We start from the raw sequence: 22,398 nt of genomic DNA, 5'->3' as shown, positions 1-22,398 counted from the left end.
AATTCATACAGAGGCACTTTTTTCATGACATTTCTGGATTTGCTAGTATCCTTTGAAAATACTTTTTCTGGAAACAGACTTTTATGCCAGAGAGGCATGACTGCACACCTCCAAACTGCCATTTACTAAAATGGTCTTTCTGTGGTGTGAGCTTTGACTTCTATCCTATCTGTCTTGTATGGCTTGATTTCCAGAGATGAACATCAATCCTTCATGCCAGTGGAAAACCCACTCCTTCATCATCATCCATAGAAGACCCGAGGTCTTCTGTCAGGACGCTGGTTCTTCCTTTGTGGCCAGAGGTTATTTTTCGTTCCCTTGGAACTCCACGGGGCTTCCCTCAGGCCCTTCCCTTGGCGCTGTTCACACTCTCTTGCTGCCTCCTAAGCCTGTCCAGGGTATGCTTCGGCTTTGATCCTTTTTGCTATTCTTTGTTAGGACACGTGTTGCTTTACTCCACAGGTGCTAAGGAATATTCACAAACTGAATAAATTCTTGATCAGTTGCTGTGATATTGTGATTTATAATAAGCAGTTTACTTTTGGTCTTTGTCCACCTTTCCAGACCCAGGACCACTAGAACTCTTGGAATTTCCTGTTTAGAGAGTGATAAAGGTGTCTTTTGTTATGTTAATGAGGTGACTTTTGGAAAGTTCCTAGGTCCCCTTGGGATGGAGGCTGGTTGCTAGGGTAACCAACCTTGTGATTAGAAGGTCCTCACCCCCGAACTCTGTGGAAGGGAGAGGAGGGGGAGAATGATTACAATGGCCAAAGGCCAATGAAGAGATCAATCATGCCTGTGTATGAAGCCTCCGGAAAATCCCAGAAGGATGGGATTTGAAGAACTTCCAAGTTGATTAACAGGTAACACATTGGATGAGAGCAGTGTGCCTGGGAAGAGCAGGGAAGGTTCACCCCGTTTCCCCATAACTTGCCCCTTGTCTCTCTTTCCTTTGGCTGTTCCTGAGTCACATCCTTTTATATAAACTGATGCTCTAGGAAGTCAGATGTTTCCCTGAGTTCTGTGAACCACTCAGCAAATTAATTGAGCCCAAGGAAGGGGTTGCAGGAGCCTCCAATCTATAACCAGTTGGTCAGAAGCACAGGTGACAGCCTGGACTTGGAATTGGTGTCTGAAGTCAGGCTGGGAGTAGATAATGTCAGAATTGAGTTGAATTGTAGGACACACAGCTGGTGTCCCAGAATAGCATGGTGTTCTGGGAGAAACAGTCAAACCAAACACATTGTAACTGCTGTCAGCATCCTAGTTACCAAGTGCCAAGTGGTTCTCATTCTCTTGAAACCAAGTTGAGTGTCCTGCAGAGTTGGTGTGACAATGACTCTATTTTTGTTTTTTTTTAAATGACTCTATTTTTAACCGGGTCTTGTGATGGGGAAGAGCAGGTTGCAGAGTGAGGTCATGCTTCTGCAAGTTTCTGACTTCTGTGCCCTCCACATTTCAGCTGTGGGAGGGGAGCTGGTCAGCATCTCCTCCTGGACTCTCAGGAGGGTTTGCTGTCCTTGCCCCTTGCTCCTTTTCAAAGGAGGAAAGTGGCAGAAGGGCAGCAGGGTCAGGCTTATTTGGGAAACTATGATCAAGTTTAGTCCATGAGCAACTCTTCCAGTTTCTGAGTTTTCTCTTTTTAGCCCTCCTTTAATGTCTCAGGAAAACTGAGATGGTGAGACATTCAAGTGAAAGTGTTCGTCACTCAGTTGTGTCTGACTTGTTGTGACCCCATGGACTGTGGCCTGCCAGGCTCCTCTGTCTGTGGAATTCTCCAGGCAAGAATACTTGAATGAATAGCCATTCCCTTTTCCAGGGGATCTTCCCAACCCAGGGATCAAACCCAGGTCTCCCTAATTGCTGGCAGATTCTTTAATGAGCTATCAGGGAAGCCATAAGCTTCCTTTTAAACGTACCTGGACCTGGGTTTTCTGTAGATCCTACTTGTTTAGATCTCTTCAGTCTTATTTGGATAGCCTATTGCTCTCCACAGAGCACAGAAATCATTTTTAAAAATAAAGGATCCAGGATTGAGAATTATGGAAGTGGTTCTCAATCCTGGCTAATAAACAGAATCTCACACACACACACACACACCATACTCTTCCAAGTTTTAAGTAAATCCAGAGGTCAACACCAGTAACACCTCTCCTGCTGAATTCATTCAGGTTACACATTTTGCTTGGCTGGGTGGAGAACTTTAATAATTGAGTACCTATTCTCCACATTGCCACAGCTCATTTGTTACTTATTGTCTCATACTTGGCCCTCTTCACACATTAATATGACCTGCCTGCCTCTTAAGGTCTTTGAGAATTCAACGCTGCCACAGACAGCCAAATCATCTGCCCTCCTTCCTCACCCAGCCGCCCTGGCAGCACAGGTAACTCTAGGGAACCATCAGTGTCTTTGAGCAATGATTATTCTGTCTGTAAGTGTCTGTAAGTATCCTGAATTCTGGCTGAGAGAGCGTCACTGGGGAGCTATTAAAAATTATCCACGCCCCCTCTATGTTCACTCCTTCCCTGGGGGAATATACAATTTCTTAGAGGAGGATACATTTTTCATATGGGAGGAAACGTAGTATTTTAAGGAAAATCATTTTGAATGTGAGATTTGTTAGATTGTCTGATGTTAACAGTTTCCCCTTAATAAACTTCAAGATTATAACAGAGTTTCTGTTGGCAAGGTACATGTTGGCAGGGAATTAAGAACTTAGCTGGTAAAGAACCCATCTGCCAATACAGGAGATGCAAGAGATATGGGTTTGATCCCTGGGTTGGGAAGATCCTCTGGAGAAGGAAATGGCAACCCACTCTAGTATTCTTGCCTGGGAAGTTCCACGGACCGAGGAGCCTGGTGGGCTACAGTCTATGGGGTCACAAAGAGTTGGGCACGACTGAGTGTGCATACACACACGTAATATTTAGCCTTACAGCCCCCCATGTTACTATCAAGTCCATCCATCAGAAAGGTTCTTAGATTCCCCTGAAATGAGTGATTCTGCCCAGTCCTAGATCAAGCAGAACACCTGGAGCAGATGGAGACCTCTCTTGAGTCTAAAATCATGTAAGGTTTCAGTTCAGTTCAGTTCAGTCACTCAGTCGTGTCCGACTCTTTGCAACCCCATGAACCGCAGCACTCCAGGCCTCCCTGTCCATCACCAACTCCCGGAGTCCACCCAAACCCATGTCCATTGAGTCGGTGATGCCATCCAACCATCTCATCCTCTGTCATCCCCTTCTCCTGCCCTCAATCTTTTCCCAGCATCAGGTGGCCAATGTTAGGTTTAAGTAAGTAAAGTTGCTCAGTCGTGTCCAACTCTTTGTGACTCCATGGACTGTAGCCTACCAGGCTCCTCTGTTCATGGGATTTTCCAGGCAAGAGTACTGGAGTGGGTTGCCACTGCCCTCTCCAGGGGATCTTCCGGACCCGGGGATTGAACCCAGGTCTCCAGCACTGCAGACAGACGCTTTACCCTCTGAGCCACCAGGGAAACCCGAAGGCAAATGCAAACCGGGAACTGCAGGAGGCTCCACCCTGTTGTGTGCACTTGGATCCAGGTTTAAACTGTGACTCCTGCATGTCCCTATTTCGCCTGCCCACACTCTTTCTATCGTATTCAGGATTTAGTCTTTTTTTTTTTTTTTGTAAGAAGTGCAGTTTTCTAAATTTAAGGTAATTTCTCTATTTTTGCCTCCCCGCCTCCTAAGCAGAAAGTTTATCTCAGTCAGTTGGGAGGTAATTCAGGTTTCCTCAGTACATTTCAGATTCCCCTCCGAGTTGCTTCTCAGTCCTAGGCGTTTTCATAGAGCTCAGGCTGGGGATTGCAGTGATGCTATAGGGTGACATTTGTCATCCATCCAGCTTGTCCTGCTGGTCCTCAGCTGCTCATCTACTCCCACCAAAATGATGTTGCTTCCCCTTAGCTCACTAGGTCTCTCTCTGCTGAGCTAGTTCACACCATCACACGGATGAGGGACAGTTTAGCTGGTCTCTCAACTGTTTGTCAGTTACATTATTTTAAGGCCAGTGTGTCTCACATTCTAGTGCATTTCAAACTTTATGTGCATCCTAGCCTCTTGAAGTCATGGTAAAATGAAGCTTGTGACTCTGTAGGATGGGATTAGGGCAGGGTCCAAGTATCTGCATTTCTAACAAATTGCCAGGTGATATCGAGGCAGCTGATCCATGGACCACACTTTGAATAGCAAGGCAGTAGGGACCATAAAGGCTTTCACTTAAATGGAGCTCTCAGGCTCTATCTCTTCTGCTTGCTTGGGGGAAGTAATGTGATCAAATGGAAAGATTTAGTTAGATGGTTGCAAATGCACTCCCCCTTTCCACCTCTAGGGAACATTACTGCTGAAATGAATGAAAGAATAGCACTTCCCTAAGATGTTCCAAAGGCTTCCCTGGTGGCTCAGTGGTAAAGAACTCACCTGCTAACACAGGAATGTATTCCTATATTCCAATACAGGAATTCTTGCCAGAGGCAGGAAACTCTGATTCCATTCCTGGCTTGGGAAGATCCCCTGGAGAAGGAAATGGCAACCCACTTAAATATGCTTGCCTGGGAAATCCCATGGACAGAGGAGCCTGGTGGGCTACAGTCCATGGGGTCACAAAAGAGTCGTACATGACTTATCGACTAAGCAACAAAGATGCTCCGAAGGCTCTTTTCAAGTACCCAGGTAGGCTTTGTTAGAATGATGTCACTCTTGACATTCACCATGCCTTTATCATTTATCTTGTTCCCATGCATCCCACCTGGGAGAAGAAAAAGAAGACACCCCTTCCTCTCTTGTGGTCTTGGCATTTATGCCCTCATATGCTTGCCTTGAGTGTAGATTAGACTGAATGCTGCAGAAGTTTTGGGATGTCACTTGTGTGGTTTACAAAACCACTGACTTCCTTCTTGGACATCTGCTCTTTCTTGGATCCTAGGGGATGCAAGTTGTCATTCTGTGAGCAATTTTATGGGGAGAACCACATGCTGCAGCAAGAAACTGAGACCCTGAGCCCAAGAGCCTGCAAGGAACTGAATCTTGGGAACAACTGTGTGTGAGCAAGTGGATGCTTCAGTTCAGGCTCAATCTTGAGATGTCTGCAGACCCAGCTAACAGACCTGGAGCCAGAGATGCCCAGCTAAGATGCTGCTGGATTTTTGACCCACAGAACCTGCTATTCTCAGTTTCTAAGTTTTGGGGTAATTTGTCATGTAGCGATAGATACTGAATATACCCATCTAACTCAAGATGACAGACATTTTGGAAACTCCATAAAAATGTCCCATGAAGATTGTTGTTTAGTCTCTACTTATGTGCAACTTTTTTTTCCACCCCAGGGACTGTAGCCCGCCAGGCGCCTCCATCCACGGGATTCCCCAGGCAAGAATACTGGAGTGGGATGCCATTTCTTTCTCCATCTTCCTGACCTCGGGATGGAACCCCAGTCTCCTGCATTGGCAGGCAGATTCTTTACAACTGAGCCACCCGGAAGCCCCCCATGAAGATAGGACACAATTAATATAACGAAAGGAAAGAATCAAAATTCTGGTTCTAGGGTGGCTACTTGGTCTGAGGCATTCAGTGTGTGGCTCTATATGACACATATATTGACATTTACACATTGGCTATTCATGTGACCTTTAGCCTTTTTTCTTTTTTTTAACTTGCAACTCTTGGGTGTCAGAGTTTGAAACTCAGCTTAACCTTTGTAGCAATAAAGTGACTACATGGCTTATCATCTTGCCTTGGAGAGAAGAAAACTGGTGAAACCAACATTTCTCATGTTGCTGAAATAAATCTCCAGGCTGGCAGGAACTGAAGGTTCTTTCTCCACCGCCCCTTTTCTAGTCTCAACAGCTGAGTTTTCTGACTACAAGAAAACCACCTTTGATTATATAAAGGTATTAGGAGTTAGGGAAACACTGGGCCTTTTGTTACCAGCAATCTGGAGCTTTTAGGAAGCAAAGCCTTGGGGGTGGGGGTAACCCCTGGGAGTTGGGCGGGTTTTGTGTCGGCTCCGGCTCAGGGGCTTTCATCAAACCTCTGGGAGAGGAATTCCTACTTTTTTCAAAGTTGGGCCAAACGGACCCCGAAGGCCTAGGAAGCCGCGTCCCTAAGCCCTCAGGGTTTACGACTCCGCCCCCGAGAGCCGCGCAGCCGGGGGCGTCCCGGAGGAGGGCGACCCCCGCGGGTCCCAACTTCCCGCCGCGAGCCGAGCGTGGGGGTGGGCGGGCTGGGGGCGGGGCCGGCCGCGCTCCCTCCCCCGCTCCCCTCCCCCGCTCTCCCCACCCACTTCCCTTTCCTCGGCCGGGCAGCCCCGCGGGCGCGACCTCTCCGGGCGGTGACGGCGGGGAGGAGCCCGCCGCCGCCGCCGCCGCCGCCTCCGCCGCCGCCGCCGCGGGGGGAGCCATGCCCCGGCCCCGCCGCGCCCCGAGCCCGCTCCTGGCTGCCCGCCGCCGCTCGGGCCGGCGGAGGGAGTGAGCGGGAGCCGCGGGCGACGAGCCGCCGCCCGGCCCGCGATGTCACCATTGTTCAGCTGGGTGGCCAAGGTAGGCGGCGTCGGGCCGGCGCCCGTTACGGTAGCGGACCTCCCGGGAGCTGGCGTCCCGGCGGGCGCGGCTCGGGGAACCTTGGTAACCGTCGGGCTGCTGGGCGTCCGGGCCGCTGGGGCTCTGCGGCTGGGTGGGGGTGGGAACGGACCGCGGCGAGGGGCGCCCCTTGCTCAGGGACCGCGTCCGGAGAGCGGCCAGCGCGGTCCGGGGCGCTCCCCAGGTGGTTCTCATTCATTAGACTTTCTTCCCCGTGAGCCGGGGGCCTCACGCCCATTTCACAGGTAGGGAGAGTGAGGCTCGACACCGGGCGGGTGGGCTTCTGCGGCCCCCAGCGCGCCCCGGATTCCCCGCGAGGCGTGTCCAGGCGGCGGGACCTCGCGTGTCAGCCTCCCGGATACAGACAGGTTTGTGCTCGGTTGTCGGGACCGTGCAAGGAGGATGCCCAGAGGCTGAACTCGGCGCGCTTAGGGATGTCTGGGTTTTGTTTTTAATTCCCTGGTTTCCAAGGGCGGGTTTGGGGGGGGTCTGAATTTTAAATCTAAGTTCTTTTTATTTCTTTGAAGTTTTATTTTCAGAATATTGGCGCCTTCAGGATCACTAAGCGTTACAAGTCCAGGCCAATTCCGCTGTTGCAAAAACGAAGGGATTGGAATGGATTTCTAGAGTTCCCACCAGTTTGAGAAGGCAGTGATAGAATAATATCCTCCCGGGGTACCAGGTGTCGTGTGTTCTCAACGATGCAGCTCTTGAAGCCTCTACAGGCCGGCGGGCTGATCGGGCACCTTTCTCGACTCCTCTCTCTGCCAGCCCCTTCGCAGGGCTCGCTCTGGGTGTATGGCAGGTTAGTTGAGCAATTAAACTCGTCGAGAGAACCCGTTAGCCGTTCTGTGACCCTTTACAAGTAATAGGTGGCGGTACCTCTAGTTATGATGCAGTGCTTTTAGAGTGTTGAAGTACATTTTTACAAATACCTTTATATGAGGCCGATAGGCTTTGCCTGTCATTTAAGTGATAATAAAATAGAGACGCAGAAACCAGGTAACATTAGTTATTAGACCGGCACTATATCCTACTGTCTTCTCTTGCCCACCAGAATCTTCAGTTGCTGAAACACAGCTAGTAGTAAAAGTGAAGTGACTTTCAAACGTGTTTTGAGTTGTTGTGAATTAGTTTTGTACTGAAGACAAATTAACAATGCCCAGATTTTCTGGCTTGAAGTGATAGCTTATTGGCTTTTCCAAATAGTGCTAAAGTTTAAAAATGTCATATAGTTTAAAAAGTAATTCAGGGTGTGTTGCCTGAGTATTCTGTTACTCATTCTAGGTTGAGGATTTGAATCTGCTTCTATATTGGGTTGGGCAGTAAGTTTGTTTTTTGGTGACATCTCATGGAAAAACCCAAACAAACTTTTTGGCCAACCCAGTATTACTATATTGTTACACTGTAAGGCCAAAAGGAGTAAGAAAGAAAAAAAAAAGACTTGTTTTATTCCAAAATCAAGAGGTAAATCTAAAAAACCTTACTGCTAATACTGTTTTATAGCTTTATGTACTTTCCTAAAACATACAATATAAGATGCTTTACACTATAGGAGTGTGTTTGTTTATATTGGCCTACAGAGGTGATGATGAAAAAACAGTAAACCAAAGCCTTATTTAAAAAAAAAAATCAAGGATTTTGTAAGGATTGTCAGCTTTCCACAACTGGCAGTACTTTTGAAAAGTTCATGTAAAAAATGAACAGCATGTGACCAACTTGATCTAAGTTCTGAATCATGTTATTCCCAAATTGTTTAAACTACAGAACAGTAGCAAACAACTATGAAATGTTTTTGGAGCAAAGTTATCTATCGGTTGTCAGCATAATTTTAAGAAATGTTATTCTTTTGTATTTCATTTTTTCTAGGTCTTATGCTATTGTAAATTGCATCCTATAACTGATTTTTGTAGACTGTATTATTCTATGAGCACTTTTAGCATATGAAGTTACTGTTTGAAAGTTCATTTCTTGGCATTGTAAGAATGGCTTTCTATGGAACCTATCTGGTGTTCAGTTAAGAGACAAGTCATTAACACACTTTGCATTATAGACTAGGAAATGTTTTAAAGGTAGAAAGGAAGCACAGATACGGTACAGAATGTGCCTACTACCCAAGTGCATTTATGTTAGACTTTAGAATGACCTTTCAAGAACACACAAATGCACGTGAGCACACACTTCATACAAACGCTTGCACATCTATTAAAAATTCCTAATTTGACCTTTGTAATTTGCAGCCAACACCTGTTAGTGAAGAAGAAGGGGAATAGACGTCTGTTACTTGGGAGTAGATGTCTGTTACTTGGGAGTAGATGTCTGTTACTTGATGCAGGTGGTGACCTGAACTTGAATTCGGTTTTCTTTGATGATGCATTAATAGTGTGTGAATACTGAACATGTAGAGTGAGTCATTTTATCATGTAAGAATAAAGCCAAAATAGGGAAGAATTTTATTTCAAAGAGATTATCTGTTAAAAGAAAAACTAACATGCCTTTTTAAAATTAGACATGTCCTGGAGCATTAAGGCATGTGTGCATTATATTGAAAGTGGGGCCAGGTTTATGGAGGTGTAATTTCTTTATTTTATTTTATTTTTTTGAAATATGATTTCTTGATTAGTCTTTCATCAGGGATACTGAAATTTTTTTATGTAGATTACACTGTTAAATAAAAACAAATTTCTCAAGCTTTGTGATTTTTATATTAAATCCACAGACATCCCTGGCAGTTCTGAGTAATCTATTGAGTATGTCTATGTGTCCACTTCCCTGTTGGTGAAGGCTTACAGCAACAAAACTGCCAGATAATTTCCTTGGATCTCTACTGCCTATAAAAACGATGGCTAAGATTACTGCTAGTATCTCAAATTAGTGGATTTAAAATGTACATGTCAATTTGTCAGATAAAATAGAAAATGGGAGCTAAATATAGCCAAATTTTCTGTGTTTTCAAGTCCAAGTCGAGTTTCATGTAGCTCATGCCTTGTATTAAGCTATTCTCCAATGCTTCTGTATATATTCAGTGGATACTTGGTGGGCGCCATCTGTGTACCAGGCACTCACTATTCATGCCCTGGAGGAGTTAGTTCATTTTGCACTAAAAGTTTATCTTTTAAAAAGTGTACATACTGACGCTTTGTAATACTTAAAAATATATTAGGAAAGGAGTCCTTTTGTAAACTCATACTCAATCACTAATATATACTTTATGTAAAACCAGGTTTTTCATATTTTGACCTTGCTTAGAACCTGGGTTTATAGCCATTATGCATTCAACAAGTTAACAAATGTATTCAACACAGATCTAGTTATTGAGCACCTACTGTGTGCCAGGTATTGATTGAGGACCTCAGATTGAGCAGTGAACAGTCACACCAGGTCCCTCTTTTCATGACTCAAATTCTAGACAGGAGAGACAGCAATGAAGGAAGCAAATAAATAAATGTAATAATTGCAGATGGTGATGAGTGTTAGGAAGGAAAGTTAACAAGGTGGTTTGGTGGGGGAGTGCCTGGAGCTGAGGTGGCAAGGAGGTGGCATTTCACCTGAGTGGTAATAGGTCCCTAAAGAAGAACCAGGAAGAGGGGCTAGCAGGGAACAAGGCCTGTAGGTGGGCCCGGTAGAGCAGCAGGAGGAAAGCAGGTGATGCAGGAGAGAGCTGGGTCCTGAGTCAGGAAGGGCCGATGTGGGCCAGGCTGTAGAAGGTTCCAGGGTGCTGTGCAGGGTTTGCTTGTAAGTGCTGTGGGTGTGAAAGCTAGGAGGGATATCTGCTTTGGGAAGCTGAGGGGACCACTTAGGAGGCAGGTGTGGTTCAGGAGGTGGTAGTGATGCCTTGGATATGTAATTATTCTCTATCTTCTGGAATGATTGTGACCCAGTGTCTGAGATTGGTGCAAATGGCCGAGTAGCAAATTGCTTCTTCTGTATTGAATACAAGCACAGTTTGTTCTTTGCTCAGCTGCTGCTAACCACAGCTTGCAGGCACAGTTGGGTCCTGGCATTGGGCTTATTTACTTACCTTTGAGGTTTCCTGCAGGCTGGATCAGCCCACCTTGGTTGCCTCTGACCAGTTGGACTTGCTCTTCTGTTTACTGGCGCACAGCGGCCTTCCTGTAAGGTGTGAATCTGACTATAGCTAGTATGTAGGTGGCAGTGTTGCTGTCTTGCTTAAAGTCAGTCTGATGTTGGTTTGTTGCTGAGATTGTGTCCTAGGTTGAGATGGAAAATTTTAAAGTATGTATTACCATATTGTTTTGTCTGTAGATTTAAATTCCTTTTAATTAGTGCATGTTTGAGTTTAATGAAGAGGGAAGAACTTGTCATAGCCAAACCACTCCTTGAATTTGAAAAATTTGCTGCCTCTGCTAAGCAGAACTGGTGTAGCCCCCACCAAGGCTCCTGCGGGGGTGTTTGAGCAATAGCGGCTGCAGCCTCTCTCTGTGATTGGGGAGCTCTGGTTACTGAGAGTGACAATAATTTGGGCACAGGTTGATTTTACGAAGAGAGAAGGGAGAAGAGTGGGGATAGAAACCCCATCCAATCCACAGCGAAACACTGCCTGGAGCAGATCTTGTAATGAGAAAGAAAGTAAATTATAGTTTGTTCTCCTAGATAGATTCCCTAATCCAATCTTAGCCTTAAATGTGCCTCCGCTCTGATCTTCCACTTCTGACCATCTGAGTCCTTCTCATGGTCACGCCTTCCCTGAAGCATCTCTGATGACTCATTCATTCATTCATTGGATGAGCATACTGAACTGGGTAGAAAATAACTACAGGAGCTTCTCTGGCAGGGGAGGGTAGACATCAGCCAGCTGGGCTGTGCCACGGGAGAGCAGGGAGGGTCTCCTGCCCCCTCCTGAAGGTGGCCAAGGGGGAGCTAGCCAGGAAGCTCAGGGGCGCAGAGTGGCTGGGGTAGCATGTTCAGAGGCCTGTAGGCACGTTGGAGGAGCCTCAGTGACAGGCTGTTGGCCAAGCTGGCAGGAAATCTGCTATAGGGAGTAGCAGAAGGTGAGCCGAACAGATGCGCAGGGGCCAGGGTGTGCATGGCGTGCAGACCCCTTCAGAGGAGTTGGCACTTCACCTGCGATGGTGGGAACCATTAGAGACCAAAACTGATCTGTCCCCAGACTTTTGTAGCTGTGTAGTCTCGTCTGTGTGTCTTGCATTGCAGTTATTTAAATATTTTATCTTCTTAACCTGTACACTCTGTGAAAACAGAGGTGGTGTCGTCATGTATACCAGTGTGTACCAATCAGTTGGGCATCTTGTTGAAATATATTAAATAGTTCTGCATTAGCTGGTCTGGGATGGAACTCATTCTGTATTTCCAACAAGCTTCTCACAGGTGATGATGCTGATACTGCCCGTCTGGGGACCACATTTTGAGTAGCAAGGTTCTCAATTTAAATATTTCCTTTTTTATACTTACTATTAGACATAGGAGTTGCTCGTATTTTTTGGAACAAATGCCGTGACTTCAGAATAGTCACTTGTATATGGGAGGACAATAGTGGAGATAGTGTCCTGTGAAATAAGACTTAAAAAAACTCAGCAACTTTGAAATTAGGTGTCTGGAGAACAAGAGTGGAAGGAAAATTTTGCATTGCATACTCTCGCACCTTTTAAAAATTTTGAACATTTTACATATGAACTCTTACAGTTTATTATTTTTTTTTTCATTTTTGGCCGCACCCCACAGCTTGTGGAATCTTAGCTCCCTGACCAGGCATGGAACCCACGCCATCATCAGTTAGAATGTGGCATCCTAACCTTTGGACCTCTGGGGAAATCCCTGTTCAGTTTATTAAATTTAAAAAATCCTTTGATGACCTTTCCTCTTTTTCAGTATATTTAACTTCGCCCCAAATACCATTAGGATAATATAATAAACTAGGCATCAAATTGTTATTGAAAAGTAGATTCAAATCTCTTGCTTTCTTTTTTTGGATAGATTTATTTTTTGAGCCATTTTAAGTTCATGGCAATATTGAGCAGAAGATACAGTTCCCACACATGCAACAGCCTCCCCTGTTATCAGTATCCCTAATCAGTGTGGTACATTTGTCACAATTGATGAACTTGCATTGATATATCACTGTCACCCAAAGTCCATAGTTTACACTGTGGTTCATTATTAGGGTTGTACATTCCGTGCATTTGGGTAAGTGTGTAATGGCATGTATCGTAATATCACTGCCCTAAAAATTCTCTGTACAATGCTTTTTCATCCCTTCTTCCTTCCAACCCCTGGCAGCTGCCGATCTTTATAGTTTTGCCTTTTCCAAAATGTCGTATAATTGGAATCCTAAAGTATGCATTCTTTTCAGATTGGCTTCCTTCGCTTAGTAATGTGCATGTAAGTTTCTTCAGTGTCTTTCATGGCTCGATCATTCATTTCTTCTTAGTGCTGAATAATATCTCATTGTCTGGATGGACCAGTTTATTCATCTACAGAAGGACCTCTCAGTTGCTTCCAAGTTTTGGCAGTTACGAATAAGCTGCTATAAACATCTTTGTGTCAGTTTTTGTATGGACATACGCTTTCAGCTTTTTTGGGGTAAACATCAGGGAGAAGGAGTGTGGGATCATATGGTGAGAGTAAGTTTAGTTTTCTAAGAAGCTGCCAAACTTCTCCAGAGTGGCCATACCATTTTGCATTCCCACCAGCAGTGAGTGAGAGTTCCTTTTACTCCACATCCTCGTCAGTATTTAGTGTTTGTCAGTGTTCCAGATTGCAGCTTTTCGAATAGATGTGTAATAGTATCTCTCTGTTGCTTTCATTTGCATTTCCCTATTGATATATGATGTGGAACTCTTCCTTTCTTTTGGTAACTTTTAAGGAGTAGAAATAATAGTCTTTTTGAATTTTATTTCATAATATACATTGGTATTCAGGAACATTTATAAAAGTTATAGAAAAGCAAAAAAAAAATTATTTGGTTCTATTTGTGTCTCTAGACTTAAGTACCTTTCTGTTATTTATTTCTGTTACCTCTGTATTTGCTTTTGAAAGATTGATGAATTAGCAGTCTACTCTGCTTTATTAGATTTATAAGAAAAACATGATAAAAAATTTTCCTTCGTTATTGTGCACTTTGGTACTTCTGCAGAGTATTTTTTGTCTGTCACATGTTGCGATGGAATTAGACTCACAGGCCTTGTTCACTTTGAGCTGGGCTGAGCCTTTTTCACCTGTAAAATTAATAATGTGTTTTGTATTTATCTGTATTTATCTCTTTTCTATGGGTCCTATTTTAAAATGGAATGTCCAAGTTTGCATAAGAAATTATGAAGACTGTCTGCAAATGTAAACTATTTAAAATGTGATTGAGTTTGTAGTTTAAGTTCATGGTTTTTGTGAACGCGTGGTGGTAGGTGCCGTGGACCCAGAGGAAGGTAGGACACAGGCTTAGCCTTTGAGCAGCTTGCAGTTTATCAGTGAGAGGAAGCCTGTGAAGATGGTTTAGTGTGATAATGCAGATATGCACAGGGAGTCAGCGGACTTTAGAGGCGAGGATATCTGAACTAAGTCTTTAAGGAAACAGGATTGAGTTGTAGGTCATTGATGTGATGGATTATGAAAAACGTCAGGATATACTCTTGGTAGCTCTCCAGCATATTTTAGCATTTTTCAGGGCTGCTCTCTGTTTGCTTTGCTTTTGAGACCAGTGATTTTTTTTTTAACCTTAAGGAAGACAGGTCCCATTAAGTAAACTACCCAGATACCAGGAGATTCAGAATTAAGAGTGACTCTCTTCTTTAATCCCAGCACGCCCTAGCGCACGGACACACCTATTGATAATTGTGGTATGGTGGTCATTCTGGTTATACTGGAATGTAATTCCATTTTCTCTTTTCTCCATGAGGAAACTGAGACCCAGGGCTTCGTTTGAACAAGGTGACTTTACTTGAACAAGATCACATATCTTGTTATGGTAGAAGTTAAACTCAAGGCCCCAGATCCCTGGTTTTTTGTACACTGTGTTAATGTCCTGCTGATTTGTTTGTACTTTCTCTCTCAATTATTTTCCTAAAATCAAAAGTATGCATGTCTATCAGTAGATTGTCTTTGAGAATATTTTACTTAGCCACCTGAGTGTACGCATGTGCGTTTCAGAGTAGATCAAGGGGCCTGCAAGGAAATAGGCAGAGAAGAGGCTTAAATTAAGTAGTCTGTTGAGGGGGATGGAGATTCTCTAACGTATGAAAGGGTGTCATGTCACAGATGTTCAAGGGCCTGGGAGGCTTGACCAGTTGTGTAAACTTTGTACAGGAGGAAACCAGGTTCTGATTATTTGAAAAGAGCGGCAGTTGCCAAAGTCCAGGGAGGTGACATGTCTCCCAGTCCTGGGCTCCCGTTACCACGAGAGCGTCCTGTGGTAGATGAGGCAGGTGTGTATGCTGTAGCTCTGCTCCTTCACTAAGAGTGAGTTTGCTCAGAGAAGCATCACTTGCGGGGTAGACGTGTAGCGTTAATGCAGCCATAGGAAGGAAGAGATGATCACACTTCGGAGCAGTTAATGTGTGCTAGCTATTGTGTTGGGAAGTCTTCAGCTTCCAGGGAATCCTGGAAGTAGTGGGATTATTCCTTCCTCCCTCCTTGTTGGGAAAAGTGTCTGAGATTACTGGAAAGTGCTCTTTATGTTAAGAATCATTCTGGAGCTTCCTGCCACAGTGGCATCTCCTCCAGCCAGCGACAGGACACCAGACAGGAAGCTGAAGGTGTGGCTCGGAGGCCCAGGTTCGCAGTGTTGCTCTTTAACCTTGGCTCATTGCCATGGGAATGGTAACCTCTGCTCAGCGGCCAGCCGAGCAGTTCTGTTTGGGTGTCACATGAGACGAGGTGAGTGCATGTAAACCGTCGAGCACTCTTTAGAGTGGGCTTGTCCAGGCAGTGGGGTGGATGGAGTCATATGTTTCCACTGAAGTTGACTCATACAGCGAAGTTGTACTTCCCTGGGCTTTGACCTTTGGTCTCATAGGACATCGTGTTGAATGATCTCGATGATTGTTCTCAGTTTGAAATATCCCTTGTTACTGCAAGTCAGGGCAGTCATCTTGGACTGTCCACCTCTGCTTAGGAAGAGAGAGCCTCTGTACTCACTGGCCTGGATGGATCTCCTCTCCATCTGTTCCCACTGGAGGTGCCACCTTGGACACATCAGTTCTCTTAAAGCACGAATGTGTTCATCTTCAAAATGGGGCTAAGAGCCATCTTCCAGGCTGTTGAGGATTTACCCACATAAGATACTTAGAACAATGTCTGGCTCAGATCAAGCACTTAATGAATGTGAGCCATCACCATCATCTTCTTCATTGCATTTAGAGATGGGGATGACCTTCACAGTTGCTTATTAGTTCTGTTCCCTTTTCTGAAAGATGAAAACATTGGGTCCTCCAGAGATGAGGTGGTTTCTCTGAAGTGACAGCTGAGATTAAAACATAGGCTGTCTGACTCAGACCATAGCTCTTTGCATCACTGGGTACTCACCTTGGTATCAGGGTTTTTTTCCTGTTGTTTTACCACATTCTGCATGAATTAAACATAAGTCCTGATTCACTTGTGCAGAACAGGATCATAATGCTTTTCAGGCTACAAGTCATTTAGCTCCAATAGGGGAATAACAGGACAGAGAGAATTAGACTGGCCTCCGCTACCAGCCACCTCTGTGACCTGACCCAGGGGGACAACTGTGCCTTGACTTCCCCTTCCCTAAAATAGAGGTAGGGAGCAGCTGTGCCATCCTTTCTGAAGTCCTTTTCTTGTCTCAAAATACTGTGAAGAATTCCTTCACTGCCAGTGCTGTTTCAAGTTCAGAAAATAGTGTGCCCCCCAGAGATGTCGATTCTCCAATTTTGGAAAAACTTTAAAAATGGGAAGGAAGTTTATTTGTTTAGCAGAGTTCATAATTGTAGGCAGTTAAGAATCAGCCAAATGGTATTTTGCGGAAGTCCTTTTCACAGGGTGGACCCAGAGGAAATCAGTCATTAGGTGAAAATAAATCCTAAGATCTTTGAGACAATATTTGCTTAGAGACATTTTACACAGGTCTATTATGATGGTCTCTATTGTGTCAGGGTTTTTGCTTTCTTACACATGTAAGTTTCCAGATTTGAAATATTAGAGCTTTGTATAATGTGACTTCAGAAGCACAAACGAAAAATCTGCTTATGAGTAATGAGTTCTTGGCTCTTTGTGTTTTGATTATTACTAAATGAATCGTGTAATGAGCATGAAGTTTGCTAGTGCTTTTGGTATGGGCAGAACCCTCTTTTAGTTCTAAAAATAGCCATAGTACTGTTCCTGCATTTGGAAAGGATTGAAGGGAGTACATGAGAATGTCAAGTACGCTGGAGTCTCAGTGAAGGCGTATCACCCAGTTTTAATGAAACTGAAAGAGCATCGTACCAGGGTGTGATTTGACCAATTCTATAGTGTTTAGACTACTTGAAATGTAAACTCTGGGTTTTTTCCCCCAGAGCAAGAGGTCACTGTGCTAGACCACCAAAGCATACGATGCTGTATTAATTATTTTGCAGTTACCACACTATTCGGGGAGTCCTGTGGTATTTCCAGACATTCTTGGCCAAGAAATCCAGCACACACTGATGGTGTGTCTTCTCTGAACCTGGCACTTGGGACACAGATGCCAGGATGAGAAAGATGTAATTCCCGGCTCTCAGAGGGGAGGGCGGGTGGGTGGGTGCAGTGGTCTGTGCACGGAAGTCTCACAATCAAGTGGGCTGGTGATGGGGCTCTTAACACATGAGTAGCATTCTGCTCCACAGAGGTCATAATTTTTGAAATGCGGTTAATCCTACTTGATGGTCTCACTCTTGACTTTAATCAGCAGGCATAGTCAGAACCAGTTGTACACATCTTAAATATTGTTCCTCTCAAAAGGAGCCAGAGATGTGGTTTGGATGTAGGTGTTGTGACAGCCTGCAGTGTCCTGGAGCACCTCTCAGCAGGTTTTCAGGGCTCTGTAGATGTAAGAATGTTTTTGGCTTTAACCCTGATTGAATAAACAGAGGCTGTGGAATACATCTGGCTCCTCTCTGTAGGGGCAAGGTGAGCCTGCTCTCGGGGCGTGGGGCAGACCCCAGGCTGGGCGCCAGGCCTTCACATCCACAGTCTTAGTGGTTAAACTGGAAAGTGCGGCCAGTCGGGCTTGTGAGTCTTTTAAGGGGAATCCCCGAGTTACTGGAAATGTGGGCACTGTGCTTTCTTTTTTTTTTTTAATTTGGTGAGCTTAGAAGTTTATTCTAATGAAGACATTTCAAGCCAAAGTTTTTATTTTATCTTTTTTTTAAAAGCAAGTCATGGGGAGCTGGTGTGGTCTAGGAAGAAAGCCCTGAAGGGAGAGGTCAGCTCAGCCCAGCCCAGCCTGTGACCGGATGCCTGTCATTCCAGGCCCCTGGGGCTTCGTTTCCTGAGAAAATGAGCAGATTTTGAAATGAGTGGTCTGAGAGTCCCATCCAGGGGGTGAGCGGGAGTGTTTGGGTGGAAGAAGCAGCTCGAGCGAGCAAAGGCATGGAGATGGACTTCGGAGAGAGCAGAAGCCAGGGCTGTGTGTGAGTGGCGCTCTGACCCGCCCTGCCCGCCGGGGTTGGCCGGTTGGGGCGCTCATGCCCGGGTAGGGGGGGGCGGTTAGGGTCATGGGAGACGTTGGCGAGAGGCTGCCGGTGGAGAGTGTGGGGCAGTGCTGGCCGAAGCCAGAGGCGGGGCTGGGGCAACGGTGCGGGTCTTGCTGTGGTCTGAGTTAAGTATAGGCCTAGACCAGTGCTTGAGGTTTTTGGCTTCTGGTGAGAGAGACTGTATCCTGATGGCTTACTGAAAACTGGAGAAGGAGAGAAGAGTAGAAGGCACTTTCCAGGTTTTCAAACCAGTTGCCCGGAAAGCAGTCGGGAAAGAAGGATTTGAGAGAGACCTGTTTTAGGGCAAAGAGAATGAGCTTGACTTGGATGTTTAAAGGTCAGTGTGCTCACGACTGGGCGATTCTCAGACAGGTGATTAGAAATTTAAGTCAAACTTGTTTCACTAAAAAAAAAAAAAAGTTGAGTCAAGTTTAGGAAAGAGTTCAGAGTTAAGATGTATGCTAAATTATCTTTGTTCGCCTTGGGGGAGTGGATGAGGTTCCTGGAGAGAGAGTAGAGAGGAAAGCAGAACCCAATAGTTTTCTCTGAGATGCCCGAAATGGAGGTGTCTTTTACTGTTCTGGTCTTTAGACTGGACTAGTCTCAAGGAGGGGATCACGTCAAAAAAATTTCTTCACCTTTTTCCTCCGTGTAGGGCTTGTTTTTCTCCTCTTTGTAAACCAAGATGAAATCCCCCATTTGAAAATGTCTTTTGGATTCAGAGACTGTAGTTGCTGCTTGGTAGGTGGAATGCTTGTTCCTTTATCATGGAGTCAATCTATGGGGGGTCAGGCAGGGAAGCTTCTCAGCACATATTAGCTGTCCCCTTGGCACCAGAGAAACAAAGAAGCCTTGAACACGTTCCCAGCAGCAGCTCCTGGCTGGCACATCTGCGCCTTTATCTCTTGTCAGCCTTGGTCTCAGTGTTGGTTCTCTAGGGACGTTCCTGATTGTAAAATGTCTGGGCTCGTGAAGCTGCGGTCAGGAGAGGAGGCTGGTGGGGTGCGGGCGGGAGGAGGAACTACTCTGTCCGATTCGAGCTGGGGGAAGTGCTGCTCTGGGGGTGCCTGGGGTAGGTGGTCCTGCTGCCGGTCTGTAAGGGGGCCCTAGGCTCTGAGCCCTGAAGCCGTGCTCCCATCCCTTCCAGGAGACTCAGCGTCCCAAGATGCCCCTACCCTTCTACACTTGAGCAGAACTTTGTCTCACTGTCTCACCCTGAAACCCTTGTTTTTTCCCTTTGACCTGCTTGCCAAGGCAGTGGCATGTATTCTGTCTTTCTGCCTGAGCTGCAAGCTCATGGTTTGGTTCCCCAGGCTGTATTCATGGGTTTGCAGGCACCTTGCCATTCTTATTGCCTCTGCTTTTAAGGTCTTCTGAAACTGAAACTTGCTGTGTGGCCTGATGAGTGGGAAGGATGGTGGGGCCGTGGCCCCTTTAATGTAAGGATAACATTTCTGCTATTGTCATAGGTTTTTTGTTCCTTTTTCCTTCTTCTGCTATCCAGGCTGTTCTGTTGGCTTATTCTGGGCATACAGTCAACTGAAATCTTTAAATCTTTTTCAGATAAACTTTTGGCATGCTGTATCTACCCCGTGGGTACCTACCCAGTTGAGGGTTTTTTTCAGCTTATGTAAATATTTTATACATATCACCACATTCCTGATATTAGGATTAAAAAAATTATTTTCATTTGATTAGCCAATTTGTTTGTATAGTAGGATTTTGGAACTAGAAGTGATTTAAAGAGAACTGTAGTGTATTCCCTTCAGTGTGACATGTGAGTGGCTGGTCTTGAGGAAACTGCCGGGTGGAGGGACAGTTGGTTTCTTGGACAAGATCAGATTTTCTTTCTCACAAACCAGAAGGGTCAGTGGGTTAGGAAGGAGGAGAAACATTACCTGAGGGCTGGGACTGGTTAGGAAGTGACACTTGAAGAACTTCATTCTACGTGTAGCTTTGCACTGTTTCATTTTTGTCTTGTGTACATGTTTGGGATTGATTTCCTTCATCTCTAAATTGAGGAAGAAAGCATTTGCCACTTAACTCTGCTTAAAAAAAATTTTTTTTTGAGTGTAGATTTACAGTGTTGAGTTAGTTTCAGGTGTAACACAAAGAGAATCAGTTGTGCATATGCATATATTCACTCTCATTTAGATCTTTTCCCATGCAGGCCATCACAGGGTATTGAGCGGAGTTCCCCATGCCATACGGTAGGTCTTTTGTTGTTCAGTTGCTAAATCTTGTCTGACTTGTTGCAATGCCGTGCGTGGACTGTAGCACTCCAGGCTCCTCTGTCCTGCAGTATCTCCCGGAGTTTGCTCAAATTCATATTTATTGAGCCACTGATGGGGTGATGGTATCTAACCATCTCATCCTCTGCCACCTCTTTTTCCTTCTGCATCCAAACTTTCCCAGCTTGAGGATATTTTCTAGCGAGTCCGCTCTTTGCATCAAGTGGCCAGAGACTGTTGCTGGAGCTTCAGTGTCAGCCCTTCCAGTGAAATTCAGGGTAGATCTCCTGTAGGATCGACTGGTCCAGGAACTCTCCAAAGTCTTCTTTATCACCGCAGTTCCAAAGCGTCAGTTCTTCGGTGCTCAGACTTTCTTACGGTCCAACTCTCCCATTCATATGTCACCACTGGAGAAACCGTACCTTTGACTGACAGTAGACCCTTGTTGTTTAGTTATCTGCTTTATGTACAGTGGTGTGTATTTGTCACTTCCGGTCTTTCAGTGTTAGCTCTTTATCTCCACCTTTGAGCTAGCCTGTGCTAGGATACAGTCTGAGTTTTTAAAACATTTGCTGAAGTTGTCTAACATAACTTCTGAGAAGAGTCAAGGACCAGCAAATAGTATTATCGTTACACTTGGTAAACATAAAATATAAAATATGTTAGATGGGAAATATATAATAAGCTCAGTTCTAACTAATATCCTTTACTGGCCAAAGTTCTAATGTGCCTATTGATCAAGGTTAAAGAAAAGGGATGGCGCCTTGGTGAGTACAGTCAATTTCAGGAAAAGGGCTGAGATGATATGCGAGAAAAGTCCTGTTTCTACCACTCGTCTGAATGAAGTTCAAAATTCTTGAACACATGTGACAGGTTTTGTTCAAGAATGCCGTCAGTGCTGTGAGAGCTAATGTGGTGCAGAATTTAAGAACTGTGAATATTATGGCTTGTAATGAATATTTATAAGTCATACCAGAACCCCTTCTGGCAGCTGAGTCTGGCAGTCATGCATTATTAGTAAGTTTAAATTTCTGACGTACTCCTGGAAACTGCCATGGATCTCACAGATGCCGGTGACAGGGCTGTGATTGGGCCGCCAGGCGTGTGTGTGTGTGCACGTCACACACTGCACAAAGGCATCCAGCCCACAGGACACGCAGAGCCCGAGGTCCAGCCCACAGTTGTGTGTACCAGAGTCTGCCGTCCGTAGGTTTTTGTCTCCGAGGTCGGGGGTGGACAGGGGTTTTTGGCTTTCAGTAAGTTGAACAAAGGCGCTATGCAGAGGATAGCCCCATGCTATAAATTATTTTGTGTTTACAGAAATTAATATTGATGTTGTTGAGGTGGTTCCATACTGTATCCACAAATGTTATAATTTGAATTACATTGATTTTACTGCAAGTCCTGGGAAGTAGCACAGCTATCTGATTAAAAGGGCTAATGGAAACCCAAATTTGAACTGTCAGCATCATTAAACTGGCCAGTTCTATTATCAGAATTTTTATCTTAAATAATGGCCTATGCATATAAAAAGGCAGTCTTTTGAATACTGATTGTTTTTAGTTCCTATGGATATGAAAGTTTAGTTTTTAGATCGTGTCTCATGACTTAAGTTTTGTTCTATGGTGAAGCATTTGGGGGCACTTTAGAAATGTATGCCAAAATTCTACATTGAAAATAACTATCACAGCTCAACTCCAGAAAAATAAATGACCCAATCAAAAAATGGGCCAAAGAACTCAACAGACATTTCTCCAAGGAAGACATACAGATGGCTAACAAACACATGAAAAGATGCTCAACATCACTCATTATCAGAGAAATGCAAATCAAAACCACAATGAGGTACCATTATACGCCAGTCAGGATGGCTGCTATCCAAAAGTCTACAAGCAATAAATGCTGGAGAGGGTGTGGAGAAAAG

At 44.8% G+C, this 22,398-nt stretch overlaps 1 protein-coding gene and 1 long non-coding RNA gene across 8 annotated transcripts in view; both read left to right on the top strand.

Annotated features, from left to right (window-relative positions):
• The window catches only part of TBC1D1 (TBC1 domain family member 1), a 227,337-nt gene that overhangs the window by 74,601 nt on the left and 130,338 nt on the right, over nt 1-22,398 (top strand). The window contains exon 1 of one of the 7 annotated variants that reach the window (XM_070452047.1): nt 6,368-6,562. The exons of the other annotated variants lie outside the window; for them this stretch is intronic. Within the exon in view, the coding sequence (XP_070308148.1) occupies nt 6,533-6,562 (30 nt within the window). The 5' untranslated portion in view covers nt 6,368-6,532. Of the gene's footprint in view, nt 1-6,367; nt 6,563-22,398 lie in introns of those variants that run through there. 7 annotated transcript variants of the gene reach the window in all.
• LOC139030208 (uncharacterized) lies at nt 728-5,751 on the top strand. The gene is made up of 2 exons (XR_011482487.1): nt 728-863; nt 4,951-5,751. It is a non-coding gene; the product is annotated as an uncharacterized lncRNA (long non-coding RNA).

The sequence above is a fragment of the Odocoileus virginianus genome, chromosome 21 (assembly GCF_023699985.2).
Source record: "Odocoileus virginianus isolate 20LAN1187 ecotype Illinois chromosome 21, Ovbor_1.2, whole genome shotgun sequence".
Classification (NCBI taxonomy): Eukaryota; Metazoa; Chordata; class Mammalia; order Artiodactyla; family Cervidae; genus Odocoileus; species Odocoileus virginianus.
The sequence above is the reverse complement of the archived record's forward strand: the minus strand, read 5'-3'. Positions and strand labels throughout refer to the sequence as shown.